Raw genomic sequence first — 24,515 nt, 5'->3', positions numbered from 1 at the left:
ACACACGCACACACCTAACTTCATATTTTAGTAAGGAAAAATAAAACTAACAGGGATGCTCTGTCATAGACCCTTTATCCACATCATATGGGACAATCAACCAACAAATATTTATTAAGCACCAACTATGTGCCAGGCACTATGCTAGGATCTAGGAATGAAAACACAATGAATAAAACAATCCCTATTCAAATGGAGCTTGCATTGTAATAGGGTAGAGAATAAGTAAAGAGAATAAATACAAGCTATACTTAACTATAAGATAGTTTGTGGGGGAGCTAGCCCTTGGGATCAGGAAAGCACACAGAATCTGGTGTTTGAGCTGCATATTGAATCTTTGAGTCGAAGATGAGGAGGAAGAATATTCCAGGGATGGGGCATTAGCCAATTAAGTCTGAGAGGTAAGAAATGGAATATTCCAGAAGGGAAGGAAGCAAGCATTTATTAAGCACCTACTATATCCCAGATACTATACAAATATTATTTCACTTGATCTCATAACAACCCTGAGAGGCAGGTACTACCATTATTATCCCTATTTTACAGTTAAGGAAACTGAGGCAAATGGCAGTTAAATGACTTGCCCAAGGTCAGACAGCTAGCAAGTATCTGAGGTAAAATTTGAACTCAGGTCTTCCTGACTCCAGGCCCAGCATTCTACTCACTTTATTACCTAGCTGCCTTCAGAGAATACCAGCTTAGTTGGATTACAGAGGAGTATGTACCAATGCTGGGAAAGTAACGCACAGTAAGGCTATGAAGGTATGTTGGGATAAGGTAGTACAGAGTTTTAAAAGCTAAGTAGAATAATTTATATTTGATCCTAGGATGATTGGAGTTTATTACATAGGGGAATGACATGTTCTGATCTGTGTTTAAGGAAAATCACTTTGGCAACAAGGGGGGACTTGAGGCAAGACCAATTAGGAGGTTGTTGCAATAATCCAAGGGAGTGAGGATAAGGGCCTGAACAAAGCCAGAATCTGTGAGGAGGGAGAGAGGAGAGAGAGTTCAATGGGAGATCTGTTGAGGAGATAGAAACAGCAAGATTTGGCAGTTAATGGTATATGTGGGGTGTGGGAAAATGGGGTTCCACAGTGCAGTTTAGAAATCGCTGCCTTACAGGATGGAGTCCAAACTCCTTAGTCCAGTATACAAGCCTGTTAATTTATCCAACCTTACTTCTTGCTTCCTGTAGATCTTTTCCAAACCCTATCACATTGCCAGCATGTAATGGGAAGAGTCTTTGTGCTGACTTTTTATTATTTTTTAAATAAAAGTTTTGTTGATGCTTTCTTAGCTATTGCTGTCATTTCCACAATACTTTTACCCTTCCAACAGACTGCTACCTTGTCCCTATCACCACTCATTCCTTTCCAAACCCAAACCCTGGATTATTCTCACTATCCACTTTTTCACTCCTGCTCATGTGCAGCTGACCACTGATAATGGAAGTCACATGTCCCTGATGACTGGGTCTGCCACAAATTTATGTTACATAATCTCAACAGAATAATTCTTATAACTACAAGCCAATCCTTTTACTCTACCATGATTGATTCTTGAATTTTCCACAGTCTGTTGCAAATCTTCTCTTCTTAATTGGCAGCACATGCCTGTAATTCCTGCTACTGGGGGAGGCTAAGGCTGAAGGGTGGCTTGAATTTGGGAGTTACAAACTATGGTGAGCTAAACCAATTGGGTGTCCACATTAAGTCCATCAACAATATGGTGATCTCCTGGGGGTGAAGCGGGGAAGAGCTTGCCAAGAAGGGGAAACTGGCCCAGGTAACAAATGGAACAGGCCAAAATTCCTGGGTCAATTAGCAGTGAGGTTGAGCCCAAGAATGGCCAATACACTTCCAATCTAGGTGAGATAGAGAGGACCCAGTCTCATAAAACCAAGCAAGCAAAAAACAAAAACAAAACAAGACAAACAAAATTCCATATCTTTTCCTTCTTCCTTATTTATTTATTAATACCCATTTTTTAAAGTTTGGAGTTCAAAATTCTCTCCCTCCTACCCATTGAGAAAGCAAGCAATATGATATCAATTATACATGTGAAGTCATGCAAAACATATTTTCATATTAGCCATGTTAAAAAAATTTTAAAAGGGGCAGCTAGATGGCACAGTGGCTAGAGCACCAGCCTTAGAGTCAGGAGGACCTGGGTTCAAATCCAGCCTCAGATATTTGACACTTACCAGCTGTGTGACCCTGGGAAAGTCACTTAACCCCAACTGCCTCACCAAAAAAAAAATTTAAATTAAATTTTAAAAAATTAAAAGCAAGAAACTTGAAGAAAATGAAAAAAGTATGCTTCGGTCTTCACTCAGACTCTCTCTGGAGGTGGATAGCCTTTTTTCATAATGGGTCCTTGGAACTATCTTAGAACACTGTTGATCAGAGTAGCTTAGTCTTTTGCTGTTACTGTATATAATGTTCTCCTGGTTCTGCTCACTTCACTTTGAATCAGTTCACATAAGGTTTCTTTGAAATCATCCTGCTTGTCATTTCTTACAACACAATTCCATGACAATCATATAACACAAGTTGTTCAGCCATTCCCCAACTGATGGGCATCCCCTCAATTTCCAGTTCTTTGCCACCACAAAAACCTGCTATAAATATTGTTTGTACCTATAGGTCTTTTTCCTTTTTTAACCTTTTTGAGATACAGACCTATCAGTGATATTGCTGGGTCAAAGTGTATGCAGGTTTATAGCCCTTTGGGCATAGTTCTAAATTGTTCTCCAGAATGACTGGACTAGTTCACAACTCCACTGATAGTGTATTAGTGTACCTATTTTCCACAACCTCTCTAGTGTTTGTCATTTTCCTTTTGTGTCATGTTAGTCAATCTGATATGTGTGAGGACCTAGGAATAGTTTTAATTTGCATTTCTCTAATCAATAGTGATTTAGCACATTTTTTCACATGACTTGATAGCTTTGATTTCTTCTTCTGAAAACTGATTGTTCATATACTTTGACCATTTATCAATTGAGTAATGGCTCTTACTTTTACAAATTTGGCTCATTTCTCCATATATTTTAGAAACAAGGCCTTTGTCAGAGAAATTTGCTGTAAATTCCTCCCACCCCATTTCCTGCTTTCCTTCTAATTTTGGCTGCATTGGTTTTGTTTGTGTAAAAATATGTATAGTCTATCAAAAGAAATCAAGATATTGGCCATGTTTGAAAATGTATGTCTCATTCTACACCTCTCTAAATTATCTCTCTGCCAAGAAATTCTATTCACTTCTCAATCTCTTGTAATCTGGCTCCTGTCTTCACCACTTAGCTCTTTCCAAGGCCATGAATGAATTATTTATTGCTAAATAAATGGCCTTTTTTCAACCTTCATCCTTCTTGACCTTTATGAAGCACATGATGCTGACATTGCTAATTATTTCTCCTAAATGATCTTACCTTCTTTGGTTTTCATGATATACTGTCATAGTTCACCTACATGTTGGCCTTTCTCAGTCTCCTTAGCAAGATCCTCCTCTATGTCTCTCCCATAATATGTAGGTATATGCCTGGACTCTTCTCTTCTCTCCTCCTGTTCCCTCCTCTCTTCTTGTTCCCTTCCTTTCCCCTCCCTTCTTCTCCTCTTCTCTCCTCTCTTTTCTTTGCCTCTCCCCTCCACTCCCCTTCTCTCCTCTCCTCTTCTCTCTTCTTCTCTCTTCTCCCTTCCCTTTTATTCTCTTTCCACTCTTAGTTAAAAACTCTTATGAGTTAACCTATCCCGCCTCTCTGCAGGTGTCTCCCAAGCCCCACATAGCCAGCCCTGATCTCTCCTGATCTACAGTTCTGCATTCTCCATCTGCATGCTGGACATCCACCCATCCCACAGACATCTCAAATTCACCATGTTTGAAATAGAATTCATTATCTTTCACTCCTTAACCATCCTCAACTCCTAACTTCCCAGTTCCCCTTGAAGACACCATCATTTTCTCCTAGTCACCCAGTTTCTCAACCTAGGAGTCATCTTTGGCTCTTTGATATCCCTCATCCCCTGCTAACCCGGTGACCATTCAGTTGCCAATTCTTGTCTATTCTATTTTCCCATCCTTCCTAAAGTCCATTTCTCTCCATTCATGCCACAACCACCCTAGCGCAGGCCTTCAGTCACCTCTCAGTGACTCTGTTGCAACAGGCTTTTAGCTGCTCTCTCTATATCAAGCATCTCCTCTCTTCCATTCGTGCTCCACACAACTGTCAGATACAGATGCTTAAAGCACGGGACTGATAGAGACACTCTCCTGACCCGGAAGCTTAAGTGGCTCCCTATGGTCTTTAGAAGCAAACTCAAACTTCTCTGTTAGTCATTTAAAGCCCTTTGCAACCTATGTTCTGGCCAAACTGATGTACTTGTTGTTCTCCATAGATGTCTACCTTCTCCTACCTCTCCCAGCCATATCTAGAATTCTCTTTCCTTGCTTTTCCTTTGTGGAACCTCTGGCTGTCCTTCAAGACTTTTATAAGAGGCCTGCTCCCCCAAAGGCTAGAGCCCCGCTCAAAATTATTTAGTAGCTAGGTGTTACAGTGGATAGAACACTGGATCCGGAGTCAGGGAAGACCTAAGTTCAAATCTCAACTTAGAGACTTACTAGCTGTGTGACCCTGGACAAGTCACTTAATCTCTCTGAGCCTCCTTCTCTGTAAAATGGGGATAATAGCACCCACCTCTCAGGGTTGTTGTGAGGATAAAATGATAATTTGTAAGGCATTTTGCAAACCTTAAAGCATTCTATAAATGGTACCTGTGTGTGAGTGTATTCATGTGTGTGTGTGTGTGTGTGTGTGTGTGTGTGTGTGTGTGTGTGTGTGTACAAATGATATCACTATGTCAGGATCAAGGTGCACCGTATTCAACTGTGGCTGATCACACCAAAAGGAGCTCGGAAGGTTCTACCACAGATTGGGCATGAATAATCCATATGAACATTTGGAGTGGAAATGACTCTAAATTTGCACATCTCACATTTCTTTTGAGCTACTACAATTCTGTTTTGCTCATAGAGCACCCTGGTTTAGCCTATCTACCAAAACAGTTTACCAGGGTATGGCTGCTGCACGTACTACAGTTTCTTGGAGCCACAGGTGAGAGTTGGGTGATTAAGATGGACACCAAAAGTGGATAAGCAGCCTTGAAAAGGGCTTGGCAGCCCTCATGCCAGAGGTACTTATTTTTCCTGAAAACCTGTACATACTCTCTCTCTCTCTCTCTGTCTCTGTCTCTGTCTCTCTCTGTCTCTCTCTGTCTCTCTCTGTCTCTCTCTGTCTCTCTCTCTCTCTCTCTCTCTCTCTCTCTCTCTCGCTGTATGTATATGTATATGTATGTATGTATGTGTATATGTGTGCACATATATATATCCCAGATATACACATGTAGGAGATATATATATATATACAGACACATATAAGATAACAAGATATAACTATACACACACTGTGTGCATATGTATGTATAGCCTACTTGTCTATGTATATGTTGAATTTCTCTAGTAGGTATAAGTTCCTTGAAGCCAGGGACTGTCTCATTTTTATTTTTGCATCTCCAGGGCATAGCACTTAGTAGGTCAAATGCTAGTCAATCTGAACTGCAACAAAGATGTGTGTGTGTGTGTGTGTGTGTGTGTGTGTGTGTGTGTGTGCATGCGTGTGTGTAATCAATCCATTGGCCTTGTCTGACAGCACATGCCTTATTCCACGCCTATCATCCAATCCTCTCTACTGAGACTGAGGAAGGCATACTTCATCGTTGGTCCTCTGAAGTCATGATTGATCATTGCATCCATCAGAGTTTTTCTCTCTTCCACTGTTATTTTCTGCTACATTACTGTGGTCGTTGTATACATTGTCCTCTTGGTTTTGCTTTCTCATCTGTGTTATCAGGACTTATCCCTGTTCCCAAAGTTCTCTGAAGTCTTCCTCTTGCCAATTCTTTCAGCATAATACTGCTTCATTATTTTCACATATTACAATTTGCTTGACCATTCTCAATTATTGAATATTCACTTTATTTCCAGGTTTTTTGTTGTTGTTTGTTTGTCTTTTGTGATCACATAAAGTGCTTCTATAAATATTCGTGAATAAAGAGATCCTTTCCCTGCCTCTGACATCCTTGGGGGCAAAGTCCTAGGTGTGGCACTGATCAGTCAAAGGGTATGTGCTCAGTTCACTGACTTCTCTAGTACAATTCCAAATGGTTTGTCAGAACAGTTGGACCAATTCACAGCTCCACCAGCAGTGTGAACATTTATGGGTATGTCTTCCCACAGGCCCTCAAGCATTTTCCTCTTTAGTCACAGTTGTCAATCTGATGGGCATGAGGTGAACTTTCAGAACTGTTTGAATTTGCATTTCTATTATTAGTGGTTTGGAACCATCTTTCATATGCTTGTTGATAGTTTGTGATGATTTCTAATAACACTCTTATTTATCTCCTGGTTAGCATCTTGTGTTAATTTCAGCCATGGGAAGTTTTTTGCTTTCCCTCCTTTTAGCTTGCCAGAGGCAGGAACTGTGTCATTTCTGTATTCATATCTGTAGCATGGGAGAGACAGCTTGGTGGAGCACATACAGCACTGGCCTCGAAGTTAGGAGCACCTGGGTTTAAGTCCTATCCCCTGACACTGTGTTTCAGGACTCTAAGACTACTGAGTTGAACAGGTACAAATCTGAATTAGTGAGGGAAATTCCCAATATTAATGAAATTAAAGGTCTAGTGCCTATCTTCAGCAGAAGGTAGATACTTCATAAATGCTTGTTAATTGATTGACCTGGTTTCTCATCCACAGGGCTAAAGGCCTCAAGGGCATAAATGGCTTCCTCTCTTCACATGTCAATATTGATGGGAAAGCTTGTAGCCATGACCTGGGGTAAAGGCTTCAATTATCTCCCATTAGAATAGGTATGGAGATGACTCAGTGGATAGAGCTGGGCCTGGAGTTCAAATCTGCCCTCAGACACTTACTATCTGTGTGACTCTAGGCAAGTCACTTGACTCTGTTTGCCTCAGTTCTTCATCTATAAGACGTGCTGAAGAAGTAAATGGGAAACCAACCACTCCAGTATGTTTGCCAAGAAAACCCCAAAAGGGGTCAGAGAGAGTCAGACAACACCAAACAATAGCAAGAATGTGAGCTCCTTGGGGGCAGAGATTGTTTTATTTTTGCATTTTGCATTTTCTTTGCATCTCTGGCGCATAGTGCCGTACCTGGCACGTAGCAAGCACTGGACAAAACTTGGTTGCTGACTATTCAGAGCTCCGCTTCCAGGCCTCTGCCACTCCAGTTCAGATCCCCATTATTTCACACCTGGAACTACTGTAACAGTCTTCTAGTGTATAGCCATGTCTTCATTTTCTCCATTTTGCAGCCTTCTCTTCATCGCACTATTTGCTCTTCCCATATCAATTTCATCTCCCTCCACCCTTGGGATCCCTGCCTCTCACCCTATTGGCAATCACAAACTTTCCCCAATCTTGCTGGAAACCAGGCCGCCACTCCACTTTCCAGACACCTCCTCCCTATCGTCGTTGTTTGGTTGTGTCTGACTCTTGGTGACTCGATGCATCATAACACACTAACACTGTCCATGGAGTTTCTGGCAAAGATACAAGAGTGGCTCGCCATTTCCTTCTCTAGTGGATTAAGGCAAACAGAGGTTAAGTGACTTGTCCTGGGGTCATACAGCTAGGAAGTATCTAGGGTCACACTTGAACTCAGGTCTTCCTGACTCCTGGCCCAGCTCTCTATTCACCCAGCCACCTCAAGGCCTCATCTCCTCAGCATGCCTGCCCCCTTATGGCACCCTCCCTTTCCAACACCCCTTTAAATGTTCTCCCGCCCATTAGAATGTGAGCTCCCAGAAGGAGGGAACTGTCTTGCTTTTATTCATAGTCCCTGGCATTTAGTACAGTGCCCATCATACAGTATGTGCTTAATAAATGCCTTAACTATTTGAGGCTACCTTTCTACACTTAAACTTGTGTGAGTCCTTTCATCTCTAATAGGTTGCTTCATCCATCCTCCCCTGAACCTTTTGCCATTTGTTCTGTTGATAGCCCCCTAATACTGCTTCTCTCCACCTGGATCAGACCTCCAGAGACCCTGCTTCCCTTGGAGCATTTAATCTGATCAGTTTTGGAGCTCTGCCCTAAGGCCACACTGTATAGATTGATGTGTGACAGTAATAGGTAAATAAGTTAGGAAGGGGGGAGAGTTTGAGGGAAAAGATAATGTGTTCAGTTTTGGACATGTTGAGTTTAAGATGTCTATAGGACATACAGTTTGAGATGTCTAATAGGGAATTAGAGATGGTAGACAGGAGCACAGCAAAGAGGTCAGGACTGGATAAGATTTGAGAATCATTGGCATACAGATGTAAATTGAATCTATGGGAACTGATGAAATGACTGGGTGAAATAATATATAGAAGGAGAGGAGGGCTTAGGACATCAGCCTGGAGTGGGGGGTGGGGGACATCCAATGATGACCCAGCAAAGGGACCTGAAGAATGGTCAGACAGATAGCTTAGGAGGAAATACAGGATACAGTAGTGTCAAGAAAACCTAGAGAGAAAAGAGAATCAAAGAGAATGAATGAAGGTGTCAAAGGCAGCAGAGAGGTCAAGAAGATTAAGATTGATGAAAGGCCATTAGTTTGGGCAACTAAAGGATCATCAGTCACTCAAGAAAAAGCAGTTTCAGTTCAATGATTAAGTCTAGAAGCCAGAACTTAGAGAAGTAAGAAGAGAGTGACAGGGAGAAGAGGCATTGATTGTAAACAGCCTTCTCTAGTTTAGTCACAAAATGGAGGAGAGATATCAGGTGATAGCTAGTGGGGGTGGATCAGTGAAGAGTTTTTAGAGAAGGGAGACATGGGCATGTTTGCAGGCAGTGGGGAAGCAGCCTGTAGACAGGAAGAGACTGAAGATGAGTGAGAGTGAGAATGAAAGGACTGAAGAAGACAGAATGGAATGGGATCAACTGTGCACGTAACAGAGTTTGCTTCAGCAAGAAGGGCCATCTCTTCAGGTGAGACAGAGACGAAGGCAGAAATAGTGGCAGAAGGCATCTGGGTGATGTGAGATGAGGAGGGGAGAAGACAGAACTCTCAGCAAATGGCCTCAATTCTTTTTTCAGTGACATGAGGCAAAATCCTCAGCAGAGAGTGGAAGGAGGGGGATCTTTGGGAGTTCTGAAGAGGGATGAAAAGGTTTAGAAGCGCCATTGTGGTAAGTGGGATAGTGAGTCAATTCAGGGAGATGAAAAAGGATTACTTTGCTGCTAGGTGGTGAAGCGGATAGAGTAGATAGAGGGCTGGGCCTGGAGTCAGGAAAACTCATCTTCCTGAGCTCAAATCTGGCCTCAGACCCTTACTAGCTGTGTGATCCTGGGCAAGTTACTTAACCTGGATTGCCTCCGAAAGAGCCCAGCCCCAAAATGAGTAGGCGGCATTTGGTGGGAGTAATCCAGGTTTGAGGCATGGCAGGGGCAAAGGACTCAAGAGGACAGTGTATAAAGTTGAATTGGTTCACCAAGAGGTCAATATGGGAAAGGGAGGAAAGTATAACCAGTATAGGGATGACAGCCTGGGAAAGAGCTAAGCAGGGTTGGGGTCATCGTGAGGTTGATAAACAGGGTCTGGAGCTGAAAGGCCGAGGTAGAATGACAAGATTATAGCGGAATTTGAGGGTTGAGGAATATGGAAATGGTTCATCTGTGGTGCTGGCAAGGTCAAGGGTCTCACCACTTCTGTGTGTAGCTGAGGTGGGGGTGAGGGAAGTGATTATCTTTCTATTATATTTATAACCAATTATTAAATTAGGATTGTCTTTTTATCTTTATTTTCTCATTCAGGGACGAGCTGTTCACTAATCAGCTAATCTCTGAAGGACATTGCTGTTAGATGAGATTTCCTAAATACTCAGGGAACAAGCTCCTTAGTCAGGACCCCACCCAACTAGATCTTACTTCCATTTACAGCGTAAACAGTCTAACTTTGGAGTTTAGGGTAACCCCACCCATTAAGAAAACCAGAGTAGTCTGGGTAGATGGATTCCTTTGTCCAGATTGCTGGAGGCAGCTGAGTCTCACGAAGCCACATTCTCAGCAGGAGCGGATAAAAACTTTTAGCCTACCTTCTCATTAATATGCCTACCCTCTCATTGTTCATCCATCAGGGTAGATTTTTACCTGCCAGGGGCAATCCCTTTTCTAAAAGTTTATTAAGGCATTCAGTATCTCCATTAAGTCTTTGGTTACCAAGTGAAACCATTGATTTATTGATTATGAACTACCCTAATTAATAAATTGTTAATTACCCAGAAACTCTCAGGTCTTTCACTGTCTCAGGGGGAAGGAGTAGATTATGGGAAATGAATAAGTTCAGGAACTGGGAGGCTAGGGTGTTTAAGGGAAAATCAATATGTATGTGAAGTTTCTAGTATAGTCAGAGACAACACACATTTGTATCCTTTTCTAACTTTATTCTGGCAAAGCATGTTTGTTTTTTTATGACATATTAACCAAGAAGAGTTTGTTTTGATTCATGATTATCGGTTTCACTGTTTTTAAGCAGAATTTGAGGTTTTTTTTCTGACTGTATTTACTTTCATGTGTCAAATTTTTTCACGTCTTTGAACAGATCGGTCAACTTATTAAATAAAGCTAGTCATCTTAGTTTTTAAAATATACTTTTTTTGAGATTACTGTGCATGTACCACCATCATTTCCCCTCCCCCCTAGGAAGGAGAAAACAAGCATTTATTAATAGTATTTTATTATTTCCCCCAGTTACATGTAATTTTTCATCTACCTCTCCCCTCTTCTGAAAACAGTAGGCAGTTTGATATAGTTTACTCATGTGCTATCATGTAAAAATATTTCCCTATTAGTCACAGTTGTAAAAGAAACAGTTTAAAAAAAACATAAGAATAAAGTAAGTGAAAAAAAATACACTTCGATCTGCATTCAGAGTCCATCAGTTTTTCATCTGGATATGAATACCATTTTTCTTCATGAGTCCTTTGTACTTGGCTTGGATCATTGCGTTGCTGAGAAGAGCTGAATCATTCAGAGTTGATCATCATACAATGTTGCTGATACTGGGTACAATGTTTTCATTTCACTTTTGCATCAGTTCGTACAAGTCATTCCAGGATTTTCTGAAATCTACCTGTTCATTTCTTATTGTACAATAGCATTTCATTCTATTCATACACCACAGCTTGTTCAGCCATTCTTCTATTGAGGGAATCCCCTCGATTTCCAATATTTTGCCACCACAAAAAGGACTGCTATAAATATTTTCGCACGTTAAGTCCTTTTCCCTTTTTTGCTATCTGAGATATAGACCTAGTAGTGGTATTGCTGGATCAAAGGGTATGCAGTTTGGTTGCCATCTGGGCAGGAGACAAGCATTTATTAAGCACCACTATACGTCAGGCACTGTGCTAAGTGCTTTACAAATATCTCATCTAATCCTCCCCACTAGGTAGGTGCTAGTACTATCCCTTTTAAAGGAAACAGGCATGCAGAGGTTAAGTGACTTGCCAGGGGTTACACAGCTAATAAGTGTTTGAGGCCAAGTTTGAACTTGGGTCTTCCTGACTCTAGGCCCAACTCTGTCCACTGTACCACCTAGCTGCCTCTAACCATAATAAACTTTCCACCTTCCTCTGGGAACCATAATCAAGTCAGTGTTGCCACTGTTTCTGCAAAAGGCATGACAATCTACTGCCATATAACATCTCTCACCATCCCTGTAGCTCCCTAGACCAAACTCCCTTCCCTGCCCTATCTACCTTTCTTATAAATGTACTATCTCCTCCTCTTTAGAATGTAAGCTGGAAGATGGGAACTGTCTTGCTTTTGCGAAGTTTGAATTTAAATTCCTGGCACATAGTTGTCGTTCAGCAGTTTCAGTCATGTCTGACTCTTCATGACCCCATTTAGGGTTTCCCTGGCAGAGATACTGGAGGGGTTTGCCATGTCCTTCTCCAGCTCATTTTACAGATGAGGAAACTGAGGCAAACAGGGTTAAGTGACTTGCCCAGAGTCACACAGCTAGTAAGAGTTTGAGAAAGATGAGTTTTTCTGACTCTAAGTCCAGCACGCTACCCACTGCACCACCTAGCTGCTGTTGATGGATAGTAAGCAGGTGCATTTTTTGCACATTGTAATGCCTCTGCCTAGGTAAATGGTTTCCAAATTTCTGTGGAAGAAACATTTCTACAGAGAACCTTGCTATGAGATTTTCCAATCACAGCTGGGCTGCTCTTCGGTCCAGGCCCAAAATTCTAACACTGGTCTGATTCCTAAACAATATTTTTAAGCTATTCAACTACTAAATGACCTACAAAGGCTATTATTTATCCAGTTACCTCAAACTGCTCAGATACACATTAGATATCCTAATCTTATCTAACATCTAATCTAACATCAGCAAGTATGTCGTCCAAAAGGAATAGCAGTAGATTTAAGTAACAAAACGTTTAAATGTTTCATTCCCAGAGCAACTAGTAAGTGTTTGGTGGGAAGCAGGTCCTTAAAAAAATATGTATTTAATGATTCAGGGGCAAATTTACAGCTTCACAGAGACAGCTACTAGAAATAGGGCTGCTCTAATCTAACTAGGGGCATCACTCAAGGTTTAAATATATCACTTCAGGGCTTGTATCAAGTGTCAGCTTTCATTGTTCAGTTGTGACCAAGTCTTTATGACGCCATTTGGGGTTTCCCTGGCAAAGTATTAGAGTGGTTTGCCATTTCCTTCTCCAGAGCATCCCCATTTTACAGATGAGAAACTGAGGTAGACAGACATTGAGTGACTTGCCCAGGGTCACAGAGCTAGTGTCTGAGGTTAGATTTGAACGCGGATCTTCCTGACTCCAGGTCCAGTGCTCTGCTCTGATTCACTTATAATGCACAACATAAATCTGCTCAAATATAAGCTCCTTATAGGCAAAGTCTGTTGGATTTTGGTCTTTGTCCCTGATGCCTACTACAGTGCTTGGCATATAGATGGCCTTTCTAAGTATCAGAGTTTACCTGTCATCCTGAATCCAAGCCAATCCAAGCACTTAATCTACCATGTCACACTGCCTTTATGGAGGCCTTTCACCAAACAGCCTCATCACAGCTTTGATCCTCCATTGTACCTGAAGGAAGCATGGGGGCCAGTAAGGCCAGCATTTAGACTATTTCCTTTGCCCCCAAAGGAGGCAGCACAGGCCCCCATCATAGGCAGTTAGAAAGGTCTTCAAGCAAGGATGGGCACTGAGCTTCACAAATGGCACCAGAGGTACAGAGGAAGAGGAAGAGATGCACCGGATTTGGTGTCCCAAACTCTAATCCCTACTATCTGCTACCTGTGCCATCGTAGGCAATTAATTTAACTTCTCAGATTCCTCATTCATAAAGTGGGGATGAGGACAGGAGTTGGACTAAATTACTAAATTCCTCTTCATTTCTGAAACTATGAAATTTTGGGAGATTAGGGTTATTGTGAAGGCTAACAGAAATTGTTGGTCTCCTTAGTATTAGAGAGAAAGGCTGGCCTGGTCTAGACCCTGAAGTCTATTTGGGAAGTGGAGAGACGGGAGAGAAGGAGAATTTCCTGGGGAACTCTGCCTTGGAAGGAGATAAATACCTTGTACACACCTTGCCCAGGCTGGTGCCAGCATTAGTTTGGAGTTAAGTGTTAGGATGTTTTTGCAAGGTGTAGAAGCATACTCATGCCTCTCTTCTGTCTTTGGAAAATATGAAGAAATATTAGTGTCCTCAGTCCCAAACCTTATCTCTTATGAAATTCTTCTGTTTCATCCTTATCAAAGGCTTAGCTAGTGTCTAAAGGGAAATTTAAAGTTCATGGAAGAATTCTAAAGACTCCTAGAAAGTAGATCAGGAAAGTGACCAGACTAAGAGCAGGGTCATCATTGGATCAGCCAGTTAGGGAACACCTCCCCCTTTTGCCATTCTTGAATAGACCAAATGGTTTCAGGAAGATGGTTCTTCAGGGTGTCAACAACTTAAGTTACGTTAGCCCAATTCTATATAAATAACTCAAAAAACCCCCTAAAACTGAGCTTTGTACCATTGTCTGCCGGGTCCCTCTATGATTGACCTGTTCCATGATCGCTATAAAAATATAAACCAGAATGATTTGGGCAGAGTGATTTTCAGATGCATGAGGAGGCTCTGCCCTTTCTGGATCTCAGTCTCTGAAAAGCTAAACTGTCTCTGCCAGGCTTGTCCTCTACGCGCAGAGTACTTGAGTTTCTAGGCCACAAAAAGCAATAGGACCTGGAGTAATGACGATGATGATATAGCCACAACAGCTGGGTTAAGTAAACCTACTCCTGTGGACACTTGGCCACAAGGAAATCTCTCCCTTTATGGACAATGGGAGACGTGGAAAAAATAAGAGAGGCAGCTCAGCTGTTTATTAAATTCAGGAAATGGCTCTGAGATCAGGTCATAGAAAAGTTACTATATACCTTTAAAGGCTAGTGATGGGGTGGGGGAATGGGGAGGAGCACAGGTGCAGGTGAGGTGAGGTGGAGACCCTAGCACCTGACACCCTGCCCCATCCCCAAGCTGGGGAAGTCCCAGCCCAAAGGCTTCCAAGTTTGTATGTATCTGTGTTCTGGGGCTACCCCACAGTCTCACATTCAATGTGCTGCCCCCTTGGGGGGCACCAGGAATCCTTGCCTAGTGGCAGGAGCAGCAGAGAGAAGCTGTTAGAGCTGAGCTCTAGTACCGCCCCAACACAGTAGCAAGAAGGGCCATCCGCATGTACATGCCGTTCTCAGCCTGCCGGAAGTAGGCAGCCCGGGGGTCAGAGTCCACCTCCACACTGCAGGGGGAAAGGATAGGTCACTGCCTACTCCCAGAAAGCACATCCCCAGTTATTCCTTTATCTCTTTTTCCCCACTGGTCAGCCTATAGAGAAGAGGTGCCTAACCCCAGAGGGGCAATGTCAGTGAGACCCCAAGAGTCAGGTCCTGGCAGCTGTATTTCAATGTATTCAACATCTGCGTTGCCCTAACCACAAGCCCTTCTTACCTGATCTCGTTGACTCGAGGCATTGGGTGCATCACAACCATCTTCTTCTTGGCCCGGGTCATGATGTGGGGCGTGAGGATGAACTGGCCAAAACACTGAAGGGAAGGAACGGTTGTTTGGCTCAAGGTCCCCTCAGCACCCCAGAAGTCACAGTTGTGTGGCTAACACCCAGGGCAAACCAAATGTGGCCACTGGGATGTGACTGTCCTTTTCATCCTGCAACCCCTTCCCGGCTAAGCCACTGTTCTGAGCACTTACAGCTTCATATTCCTGGCTGGAGCCAAACCGTTCTTTCTGAATCCGAGTCATATAGAGGACATCTGTGTCAGGCAGTGCCTCCTCGATGCTCTCAAATTCCTCCTAGGAAAAGGAAGAAAGGGGGAAGAAACCAGGGTGAAGCCCAGGACACCCAGTAACCTGCTGCAGCATCCAATCTGTTGCTTCCTGGCCCACTCAAGCCAATCTGCCCAGGATGAACTGCCACCCTGCCAAGATGGCAGAGAAACAAGGGGACCAGACTGAAAACGGGAGGCTCACCTGCTTAGTCCCTCTGGAAGCCACAAAAGACAAGACATCAGGTGGCATGCGCAGGTTGGGGGGTGCCACATAGCGAAGGCTGACTCGATACTGGGTGAGTAGGCAGGCAAGGGAGTGTACCGTCCGTCCGTGCTTGAGATCTCCTACCATCGTGATCTAGGGAAAAGAGTCAGGTCCCTTCACTCGGAGGTAACTCCAGCCACAGAAGCCCTCAGCAAGACCTTCCTTTGCCTTAAGCAGTCAGAAAATACAGGGGCTGCAGGCCATCTCAAGTCCTCATCTTCTCCTTCAGAATCAACCTGCCCCATGACTGCCTCCAAAGTCACTCTCATCATAGTCAAAGCTAAAAACAAAAGGTCCCTCCGCAGGCTGAAGTCTGCTGAAGAAAGTATGGGGAGGACCCAGACCTCAATCCACCATGGGGTGGGGGGTGGGTTCCCTCTTACCGTCATGCCATTGACAGTTCCTAGCTCCTCTCGAATGGTAAAGACGTCCAGCAAGGCCTGGGTCGGGTGCTCTCCTACTCCATCCCCAGCATTGATCACTGGCCTCCGGCAATGCTTTGCTGCCAGCTATATAAGAGATGTTGGGGAAGAAGTACATGAACAATTCTCAAGAAAATAACTGCAAAATGTCAAAAGCAATCTAAAAAAGTACCTACTTTTAATAATAATAACAGCAACTCAAATGAAAAAAGGTATATTACTTTCACTGCTAGTGAAGTATTTGGAATTTATTCAAGAAAAGTTAGAAAATTGTTCATAAGCAGTGATCCTACTATGTAATTCAACAAGCATTCATTAAGTGCCTTCTGCATGCTAGGCAATGCGCTTGGAGCTGGGGATACAAAAACAAGTCATTCCCTGCCATCAAGACCCTTCTGTTTTATTGGGGGGAGGAGAGACAACGCATACATAGGATGTAAATGTGTACTAAATACAAATTCTTTTGTTGTGGTTCCTGGGGAGCACACCAACAACTGAGGAGACTGGGATAGGCAGATGATACCTGAGCTGACTGTTTAAAAGGATCTAGGGATTCCAAGAGGGCTCCAAGCAAGGAAGGAGAAGGTTACAAGCATGGATCATAGAGCTAGAAACGGAAGGTCACAAGAAGCCATCTAGCCCAGCACCCCTATTTTGGAGAGGAACAAATGAAGTAGAACCAAAAGAACAATATTCCCTACTACTACTAATGTTGCAGTAGATAACAGCTCTTTTAAAGCTGTCTGTAAACAGAGACAACAAAACACAAAAAAGACTGGACAACACTGGTGCTAACAGGAAGCATCTTTTTAAACAAGTGGAAGCCTCTAACATAAAAGACTGCATGTACTAACAGTCTCCAAGGGAGTCCATTCCACTTCTGAATAGCTGTCATTGTTAGGGGGCAGCTAGGTGGCACAGTGGACAGAGCGCCAGGCCTGGAATCAAGAAGACAGGAGTTCAAATCTGGCCTCAGACACTTACTGTGTGATCCTGAGCAAGTCACTTAACCCCATTTGCCTCAGTTTCCTCATCTGTAAAATGAGCTGGAGAAGGAAATGACAAACTACTCTAGTATCTCTGCCAAGAAAATCCCAAATGGAGTCACAAAGAGTCCTAAACAATTAAACAATTGTTAGAAGGCTTTTCTGGATATAGATAGTCTCAGTTGACTATTTCACAGTTTCCACTTATTGCTCCTGGTTCTGCACGCTTGGCCAAACAAAAACCACGTCTAACGCCTCCTCCACAGAGCAACCCTTTAAATCCTTGAGTCTTCTCTTCCCTAGGTTAAATGAGCCCATGTCCTTCAACTGATTCTCGAATGGACTCCAGGCTCTTGGCTTCCCAGATGCTGTCTGGGTGCTTTCCAGTTTATCCTCGTCCTTGTTACACACGGTGCCAAGATCTGAACCCAGCTCTACAGAAGAGGCCTGACCCAAGTCTACATCACCTCCCTATTTCTGGAAGCCATGCCTCTTGACGCAGGACAAGATCGAATTCACTGAGCTGCTGAGTCATCCGGAGCTCGTTCGGAACAGCCGCCGGCTAATCATCCTTCCCTCCTCTTCTGTTTGTGAAGGTGACTTTTTCTGGGTACCCAAATGTAAGGTTTTACATGTATTCTGCACTAAGTTTTTATCTTCTCATAGCCAGCATAGTGCTCTAGCCTGTCAAGGTCTTTTGGGCTTCTGACAACCACCCTGTTGTGTCAGCCACCCCTCACAGATTTGAGAAGCACATCAATCTCTGCCTTTATCCACATTGTTGATAAATATTAAATATCACCGGGGTCAAGCACAGAAGAAACACCCAGAAGATGGAAGCAAGGCCAAGTAACAGAAAATAAATGTAAAAGCACAAGACACGAGGAATGCTTCAGATCAGAAACAGCTGAGGCTGAATGGTGGGGGACGCTACGCACAACCAAATGGGATTTTTGGCTACATACATTGGGAAAAACAGAAGATCTAAGACAGGGGTGGGGAACCTGCAGCCTAGAGGCCACCTACGGCCCTCTGACTAAATCCAAACTTCATGGAACAAATACCCTGAATCAAAGGAAGATGATAAAAGAAGAGGCAGGATCGGCAGCTGACAACAGGGAGAAAGCAGGCCTGCCTGACTCATATGTTGTTTCTGTTTTCTCTGCAAGAGAATGGCCTTTACACTGGAAATGACAGACACATCAATGACTAATGGGGAGCTGACGCTCAACATAAATAAGAGAAAAGTGAGACAGCACCAGGCTGTCCTGGGTGAATCCAAGTTACCCAGTGCAGACAAACTACCTCCCTCCTCTGGTCCTGACCTGGAAGTGGGAGGTGTGATTTCTAAGCCTTTGTCGGTGATATTTAAAAATTATGGAGAATAAGAGAGGCACCACAAGACTGGAGAAGGGCCAACGATGCTCTGATCCAAAAAGGGGAAGAGAACTAAGCCCACAAGCTAGCAGCCAATGGGCTTGACATCTCTGACTCCTGCTTGGAAAAACTCAAGAAAAGATCATTAAAGAGATGGGTGGTGGAGGTCTAGAAAGGGAAACAGGGATTAGAAAGAGTTAGGAGGGCTTCAAGAAGAAGTCACACAGACCAATCTCATTAACCTTTTCCTGCCTCTCCCCCCGGCCCCCCAAACCAAGATGACTTAGTTTCTTGTGAAGAAGGCAGAGAGATAATAGATTGGATGATAATACAACCAGGATGGATTCAGAATGGGTTGGATGGCTGGGCTTCAAGAGTAGTGGTTAATGGTTCCATGTCAATGTGGTGGAGGTCTGCATTGCAGTGCCCCAGGGATCAGTGTTTAGCACTGCGCAGGTTAGCATTTTAATCAATGATCTGGACCAAGGCATAGATGGTATGAAACTGTTTGTTAACTCTGTAGAAGACACAAAGCTGAGAGGGATCCCTAACACAAAGGGATGATGGCAACAACAATAATAAATAGCTGGCCATTTATACAATGCTGACTTTGTGCCAGGTGCTGACCTAAGCGCTTTACAAACATGATCTCATGCTTAACAACCCTAGTAGGTAGGTCTATTATTATCCCCATCTTACAGACGAGGAAACTGAGACTCAGAGGTGTTAAGTGACCTGCCTCACACAGCTAGTAAATGTCAGAGGCCGAATTTGAACTCGGGTCTTTCTGACTATAGGCACAGCTACCCACTGGACCACCTAGCTGTCAGGGTGACAGGGTCCGATCCAAAAATCCTGACAAGGCTAGAATCTAATAAGACAAAATTCAATAGGATAAATGCAAAGTCTTGCACTGTGGTATAAATCAAGTAAACTTCCTAAGCGTAAGCAGGAGAGGCACGTTCAATGAGGTGGACAGCACAAAATGCCAAGGGGCTGCTTCTCGAGTTGCACAGTGTCCAGGAACAGAGGGGTGGCAGAGGCGCTGTCCTCTGCCCTCACTAAACCTCATATTGTGTCCAGTTCTGGGGACCATGTTTTAGGAAGGACAATGATAAAGTGGAGTATGTCCAGGAGAGTAACTAAAATGATGAAGGACCTTGAGTCCTGGCCATGAGATCAGCTGAAGGAGCTGGGGAGGTTTAGCCTGGAGCACAGCAGACTCGGGGAGCACACGACAGCTATGGCAAATTATCTTAGGACCACTATGTGAAGGAGAGATTAGACTTGTTCTATCTGGTCCTAGCGGGCAGAACTAGGAGCAATGAGTAAAGAACGCAAGAAGGCCCATTCAGGCTCGATTTTTGGAAAAAATTCCTGCTGATTAAGAGCTACCGAAAGTGGAATGGCCTGTCCTGAGAGGTGAGGGGCTCCCTCTCCTCAGAGGCCTTTAGTGGAAAACTGGATAATGCAACAGAGATTCCTTTTCCTGTACGGGTTATACCAGATGGCCCTAGAAGCACCTTCCAAATCTCAGATTCTGGGATTGGCTCCCACAGCCTGTACATTGTGGTTGACTCAATTCAGGGTATGCCAGAAGTGTTTGTATTTGTTAAAATAAAATTTCTCAATACAAATTCTTAAAAAAACAAAATTGAGGCCTGTCATGGTGCCAATAAAACTGCTCATTCTCTCTTCTGCATCATTATCTCACCATCCACAGTTGGGTCCCCACTGTCTTCCTAGTTCAGTCCAAAAGGCTGAATCTCTTTTTGTTTCCCCCACAGACCCTGGCCCTTCTTACCTCCACAGCTCCAGGCTGGGGGTGCCGGAGCACGACAACATCAGCATAGCAACTCATGGTCTGGACAGAGTCTGCTAGGGATTCTCCCTTCTGGACAGACGACGTGGCTTCGGAGAAGCTGAGCACAGAGCCCCCAAGCCGGGCCATGGCTGCTGCGAAGGAACTGCTGGTGCGAGTGCTCACTTCATAAAACATGGAGGCCATCACCTTGCCCTATTGGGAAAGGACATGGGGGAAGCAGATTCACCCCAGAGAACAAAGGCAGGAACCTTCCCAACCTTCCCCCAGGGCTCCATCTTAGCCACAAACAGAAGAAGTGGCAGTCTACATGGTATCTAATTTGAGAGATCCTGAAAAAGCCCACCTACCAAGAAGTATGTGCCCCATTGGCTTGCTAATCACCATCAGTTTTTGGTTAAAACTTTCTCTCTAGAAATTCACTGTTAATAAGTATATGCTCCCTGGCAGGGGTGGAAGATCTGGCTGGCATTTCCTAAGAATACCACAAAGCTAACTTAAGTCAGACTGGCTAACTGAGATTCTGGAAAGCAAAGTGGAAATGGGGATGGGTATGTTTTGAGTGTTGGGGATAAAATGTGTTAAAGTCTATTCCATAGGATGCTACACAAGGAAGATGAATCCATCACAAGCTGTGATACCCCATGAGTGTATGGTGGGAAGCAGACACACATGGAAACAACAGACCATCCTCCCTCTTACTGCCAACAGGAGGCTCTCCATAGGAGCCCAACTCAAGCCCTTCTTCCCTTTGGTTCTGACCTTGAGAATGTCTATGCTTCGCTCCTTCTGCACCATCATCCGCAGGTTGTGTGCCACATTGAACAGGTGGGACATCTGAAGAGGGTCACAAGTCAGTCAGGGACAATACTTCCTCAGATTTCCTCTTCAAAATCCCTGCAGACCCCAGAACTCTCCTGACAACACCACCCCCCAGGCCAGATACCTGATCTTTGGTAAACTGACGAACGGACAGTATATGCTGTCCAACCAGAGAATGCAGCAAGGGTGAGGTCTGAGGATGTAACAGGCTAGGAGTCCCCAGGTTCTGGGGTGATGCCTGCCTAGGCACTGGAGGAGGGTAGCAGCAGCTATCAGGAGTTCCTGCTAGGTCTACAGCAGGGGACAAGACAAGTGACTGATCAGAGCGTGGCCTACTTCAACCTGGGGGTCAAAGTTTCCCTCCATCTCCTCCCTAGCAGCCCTGTCATTAGTTTCCCACCTGGCTCCACTGCCTTCCGGGAGGGCTTTTCTTTGGGCTCTTCAGCTACAAAGGGAAAAGGGCAGAAATAAGTTTTTGGCTGGAGTCAAGAGTAGTTACTCATCTCCCAGGATCCTTACTTATCACACTGTGTATGTTAAACCAGCTCACACCAAGGCAGCCACAGCAGGTTAGCGGAGGGGAGAGAAATAAGTAGCTCTGGTCTACAGGCAGGCGTGTACACCCAGACACATATGGCCTGACCCAGCAAACTGGACACAGGTAGCAGTTCTTCTCCTCATCCCCACCCCATCCCCGGTCCTCAACCCCATGACAGCAGGGCTCTTATGCAAGATGGAAAAGCCAGGCTCACAGCAACTTAAGAGGCACTCCATGGGGAAAAAGCCCCAGATTTACCCCACATTCTGCTGCCTTGTGGGGTCCTGGCTCTTAGGCTGATGAATGCAGCTGCCCATAACAAGAGAGGACGAGTAAGGGGAAGCTGGGGTGGGGACAATTACCCCTAGTCTTACTTATCAAAATCAAAGGATGAATAAAATGGATCAAACTTGGTTGGAAGGGTGGGGATGGGATTGGGAGACAGGAAGAGGGAAGGGCAGGATTTAGAGCAGAGAGACTCATTAATCTAGGGTGTTTAGCAAGAAGACAACTTGGAAGAAATGCTGAGCCCCAACAGACCTACTCCTCTATTCTGGGTCCTTAGAGAGAAAAAAAGAGAAAAGACCATCCTTTAGTCAATATTGGCAGATTTCCTCTCACCTGGAAGGCCAGGGTCGGAAGCTCGGTGGATTCGAGGTGGGAGATGGAAGCGCCCATCAGGAAGGCCTGGGATGCCACGCCGGGGCCTTTCAGGAGTCTGTGAAGGTAACATGGGTCCATCCTTTTGAGGCTTCAACCAAAAGTCCCTCCTTCCTTCCCCTCCCTAAAGAAAATCAAACTCACTGTTCTCACAAACTCATACATCCCTTATCCCTCCTCCCCATCACTAAGGAGATGATCCTTAATATCTGGGAGCTGGTTCCTTAGAGTATTCATGCTTATGACATGAGTGTCTTTAATTTGGCTTCTGGTATAAGTTAGTAATGACCCTATGTTCGTCACGAATGTTTCAAATGGCACCATCATTTTCCCCATTAATTCTCTCATTAATTCTGTGTTTCCTGCAATAGCAAAGTAGGAAACAGGCAGAGTGGTGGTCCAGAGGAGGGTGACTATGATAGTGAAGGGATATGAGACCATGTCAAAGGAAATGGATACTTGAAGAAACATGGTAGCTGTTTTTAAGTAAGAGAGGCTGCCATGTTTATAAGAGGAATCAGACACATGGCCCCAGAGGGCATATAAAAGAGAGAGCAGAAGTAGATTAAGGGGGAAAAGTCTCCATCAGAGAAGTTCAGAAAGTGAAATGACTGCCTGGGGAGGGAAGAAGGCAAGGTTTCCCTATCCCTGGAGGTCTTCAAGCAGATGCTGAAGTGTCTATAACCTGTGTAGGAAACACCTGCACAGGTATGGGTTAGATCAGAGGACCCTAAGTTCTCTTCCGACTGAAACTGTAGTGAAAATGTTTGAGAAGTCCCTCACGGGCCCTCTTCAATCGGCTGGCTGTGACCACCTGCACCCCTTGGCTCCCTACCTTGGTACTCTCGCTGGGTGGGGCTGAGGGCAGGAGTTGAGGCACTGGGCCTTGAGGCCACTTCCTCACATCTTGCCCGTAGCCTGGAGGCACCAGCACCTGTATATAAAACACCAGGAAAAAAGAGGTGAGGAGGGGGTCAGGCAGGGAAGACACTGGAAACAGAGTGAGCTGTAAGACAGTGGGAGGGCAAGCAGGGGATGGGGTCAAAGCCTTTGTAATGCCCACGTGCACACAGTAAAGCCAGCAGTTGGCATTGGATTGTCATCTGGGGATCACTAACACACAGGAAAATCAACAGACGGTCTGCCTGTATTTGAAGGGTACAGACAGCTTCTTTTCAGTGGGGAGAGAGGGAGGAACCCAGTTTGAGGGACAGATCGAAAGAGACCCACCTCATAGAATTATTTCTGCAAATAGCTAAAGGGTCATCACGTAAAAGAGGTGTTACTTATCCTGGTTGGCCTGGGTGGCAGTTAAAGGAAAGAGATTTTATCTCAAAATAAGGAAAACATTTCCTAACAAATCCAAACAGGCTGGGCTGCATGGGGGCTGGGGGTGGATCAGGGAGAGAAGTAAGTTTCCCATCACTGGAAGTGCTCAAAAAGAGGCTGAACGACAAATTGCTCGGTTGGATTTAATGACCTCAAAGATCTCTTTAAGTTCTAAGATTCTATAAAACATGACCTGAATGACTACAGAAGCAAAGGTGTGGAAGGAGGAACAACTGAATTGTCCGAACTAGGTAGGATTAGAAAACAGGAGGGTTTGACCAAGAATTGAGAGGGAGGGACGGGGATCATGGGCTCAGTTACCTGGCCATCAATATAGGCAACTTCGCCTCGAAGGACAACTCGCCGGACAGTGCCCTTCACCCGCTGCCCCTCAAAAGGTGTCCAGTGTGCCTTGGAGAAGGGCATGTGGCTGGGGATGGTCCACTCATGCTCCAGATCCACCTGTCCAGGACATAAGTGGCAGATGGGGGTGGGGGGGGTCACAACTGGACATAGCTTCCCCACAAAAGACAAGCAAACTCTGGGTTCAAAACTAACCACCCCACCCCACGCCTCCGGCTAATCTTGGCACAACATCCTCCCTTTCACACAGGCCTCCATCTAGGGGTCTTGTTTTCCTTTGTGGCCCTTACCACCCCAAGCGCACACCTCGACATAAGTGTCGTCCTGCTGGGGCAAGTGAAAGATTCGCCGGGGGTTGTGGTGTAGCTTCTGCAGCAGGTCATCCAGGCTGAGCCGGCCCTCACTCACAGCTGTCAGCAGAAGTGGGAGCATTGTCTCTAGGCCAGGGAAGCCAGGGGGAGGCTTGGACCCCGTTTTTTCTTCCAGAGTGTGAGGAGCTGAAAGAAAAGG

General features: G+C 44.5%; 1 protein-coding gene across 1 annotated transcript in view; it reads right to left on the bottom strand.

The window, feature by feature from the left end:
- Window positions 1-12,878: 12,878 nt before the first annotated feature.
- The window catches only part of CAD (carbamoyl-phosphate synthetase 2, aspartate transcarbamylase, and dihydroorotase), a 29,505-nt gene continuing 17,868 nt past the window's right edge, over window positions 12,879-24,515 (bottom strand). Inside the window, exons 32-44 of the mRNA XM_036749916.1 lie at window positions 24,312-24,502; window positions 23,964-24,104; window positions 23,149-23,247; window positions 22,275-22,371; window positions 21,516-21,560; window positions 21,240-21,406; window positions 21,056-21,130; window positions 20,276-20,488; window positions 16,070-16,195; window positions 15,624-15,779; window positions 15,345-15,446; window positions 15,087-15,181; window positions 12,879-14,877 (exon numbers count right to left, since the gene is read on the bottom strand). Coding sequence (XP_036605811.1) covers window positions 14,775-14,877; window positions 15,087-15,181; window positions 15,345-15,446; window positions 15,624-15,779; window positions 16,070-16,195; window positions 20,276-20,488; window positions 21,056-21,130; window positions 21,240-21,406; window positions 21,516-21,560; window positions 22,275-22,371; window positions 23,149-23,247; window positions 23,964-24,104; window positions 24,312-24,502 — 1,610 coding nt within the window. The 3' untranslated portion in view covers window positions 12,879-14,774. The remainder of the gene's footprint in view (window positions 14,878-15,086; window positions 15,182-15,344; window positions 15,447-15,623; window positions 15,780-16,069; window positions 16,196-20,275; window positions 20,489-21,055; window positions 21,131-21,239; window positions 21,407-21,515; window positions 21,561-22,274; window positions 22,372-23,148; window positions 23,248-23,963; window positions 24,105-24,311; window positions 24,503-24,515) is intronic.

The sequence above is a fragment of the Trichosurus vulpecula genome, chromosome 3 (assembly GCF_011100635.1).
Source record: "Trichosurus vulpecula isolate mTriVul1 chromosome 3, mTriVul1.pri, whole genome shotgun sequence".
NCBI lineage: Eukaryota > Metazoa > Chordata > Mammalia > Diprotodontia > Phalangeridae > Trichosurus > Trichosurus vulpecula.
Note: the sequence above shows the minus strand (reverse complement) of the source record. Positions and strands in the feature narration are given on the sequence as shown.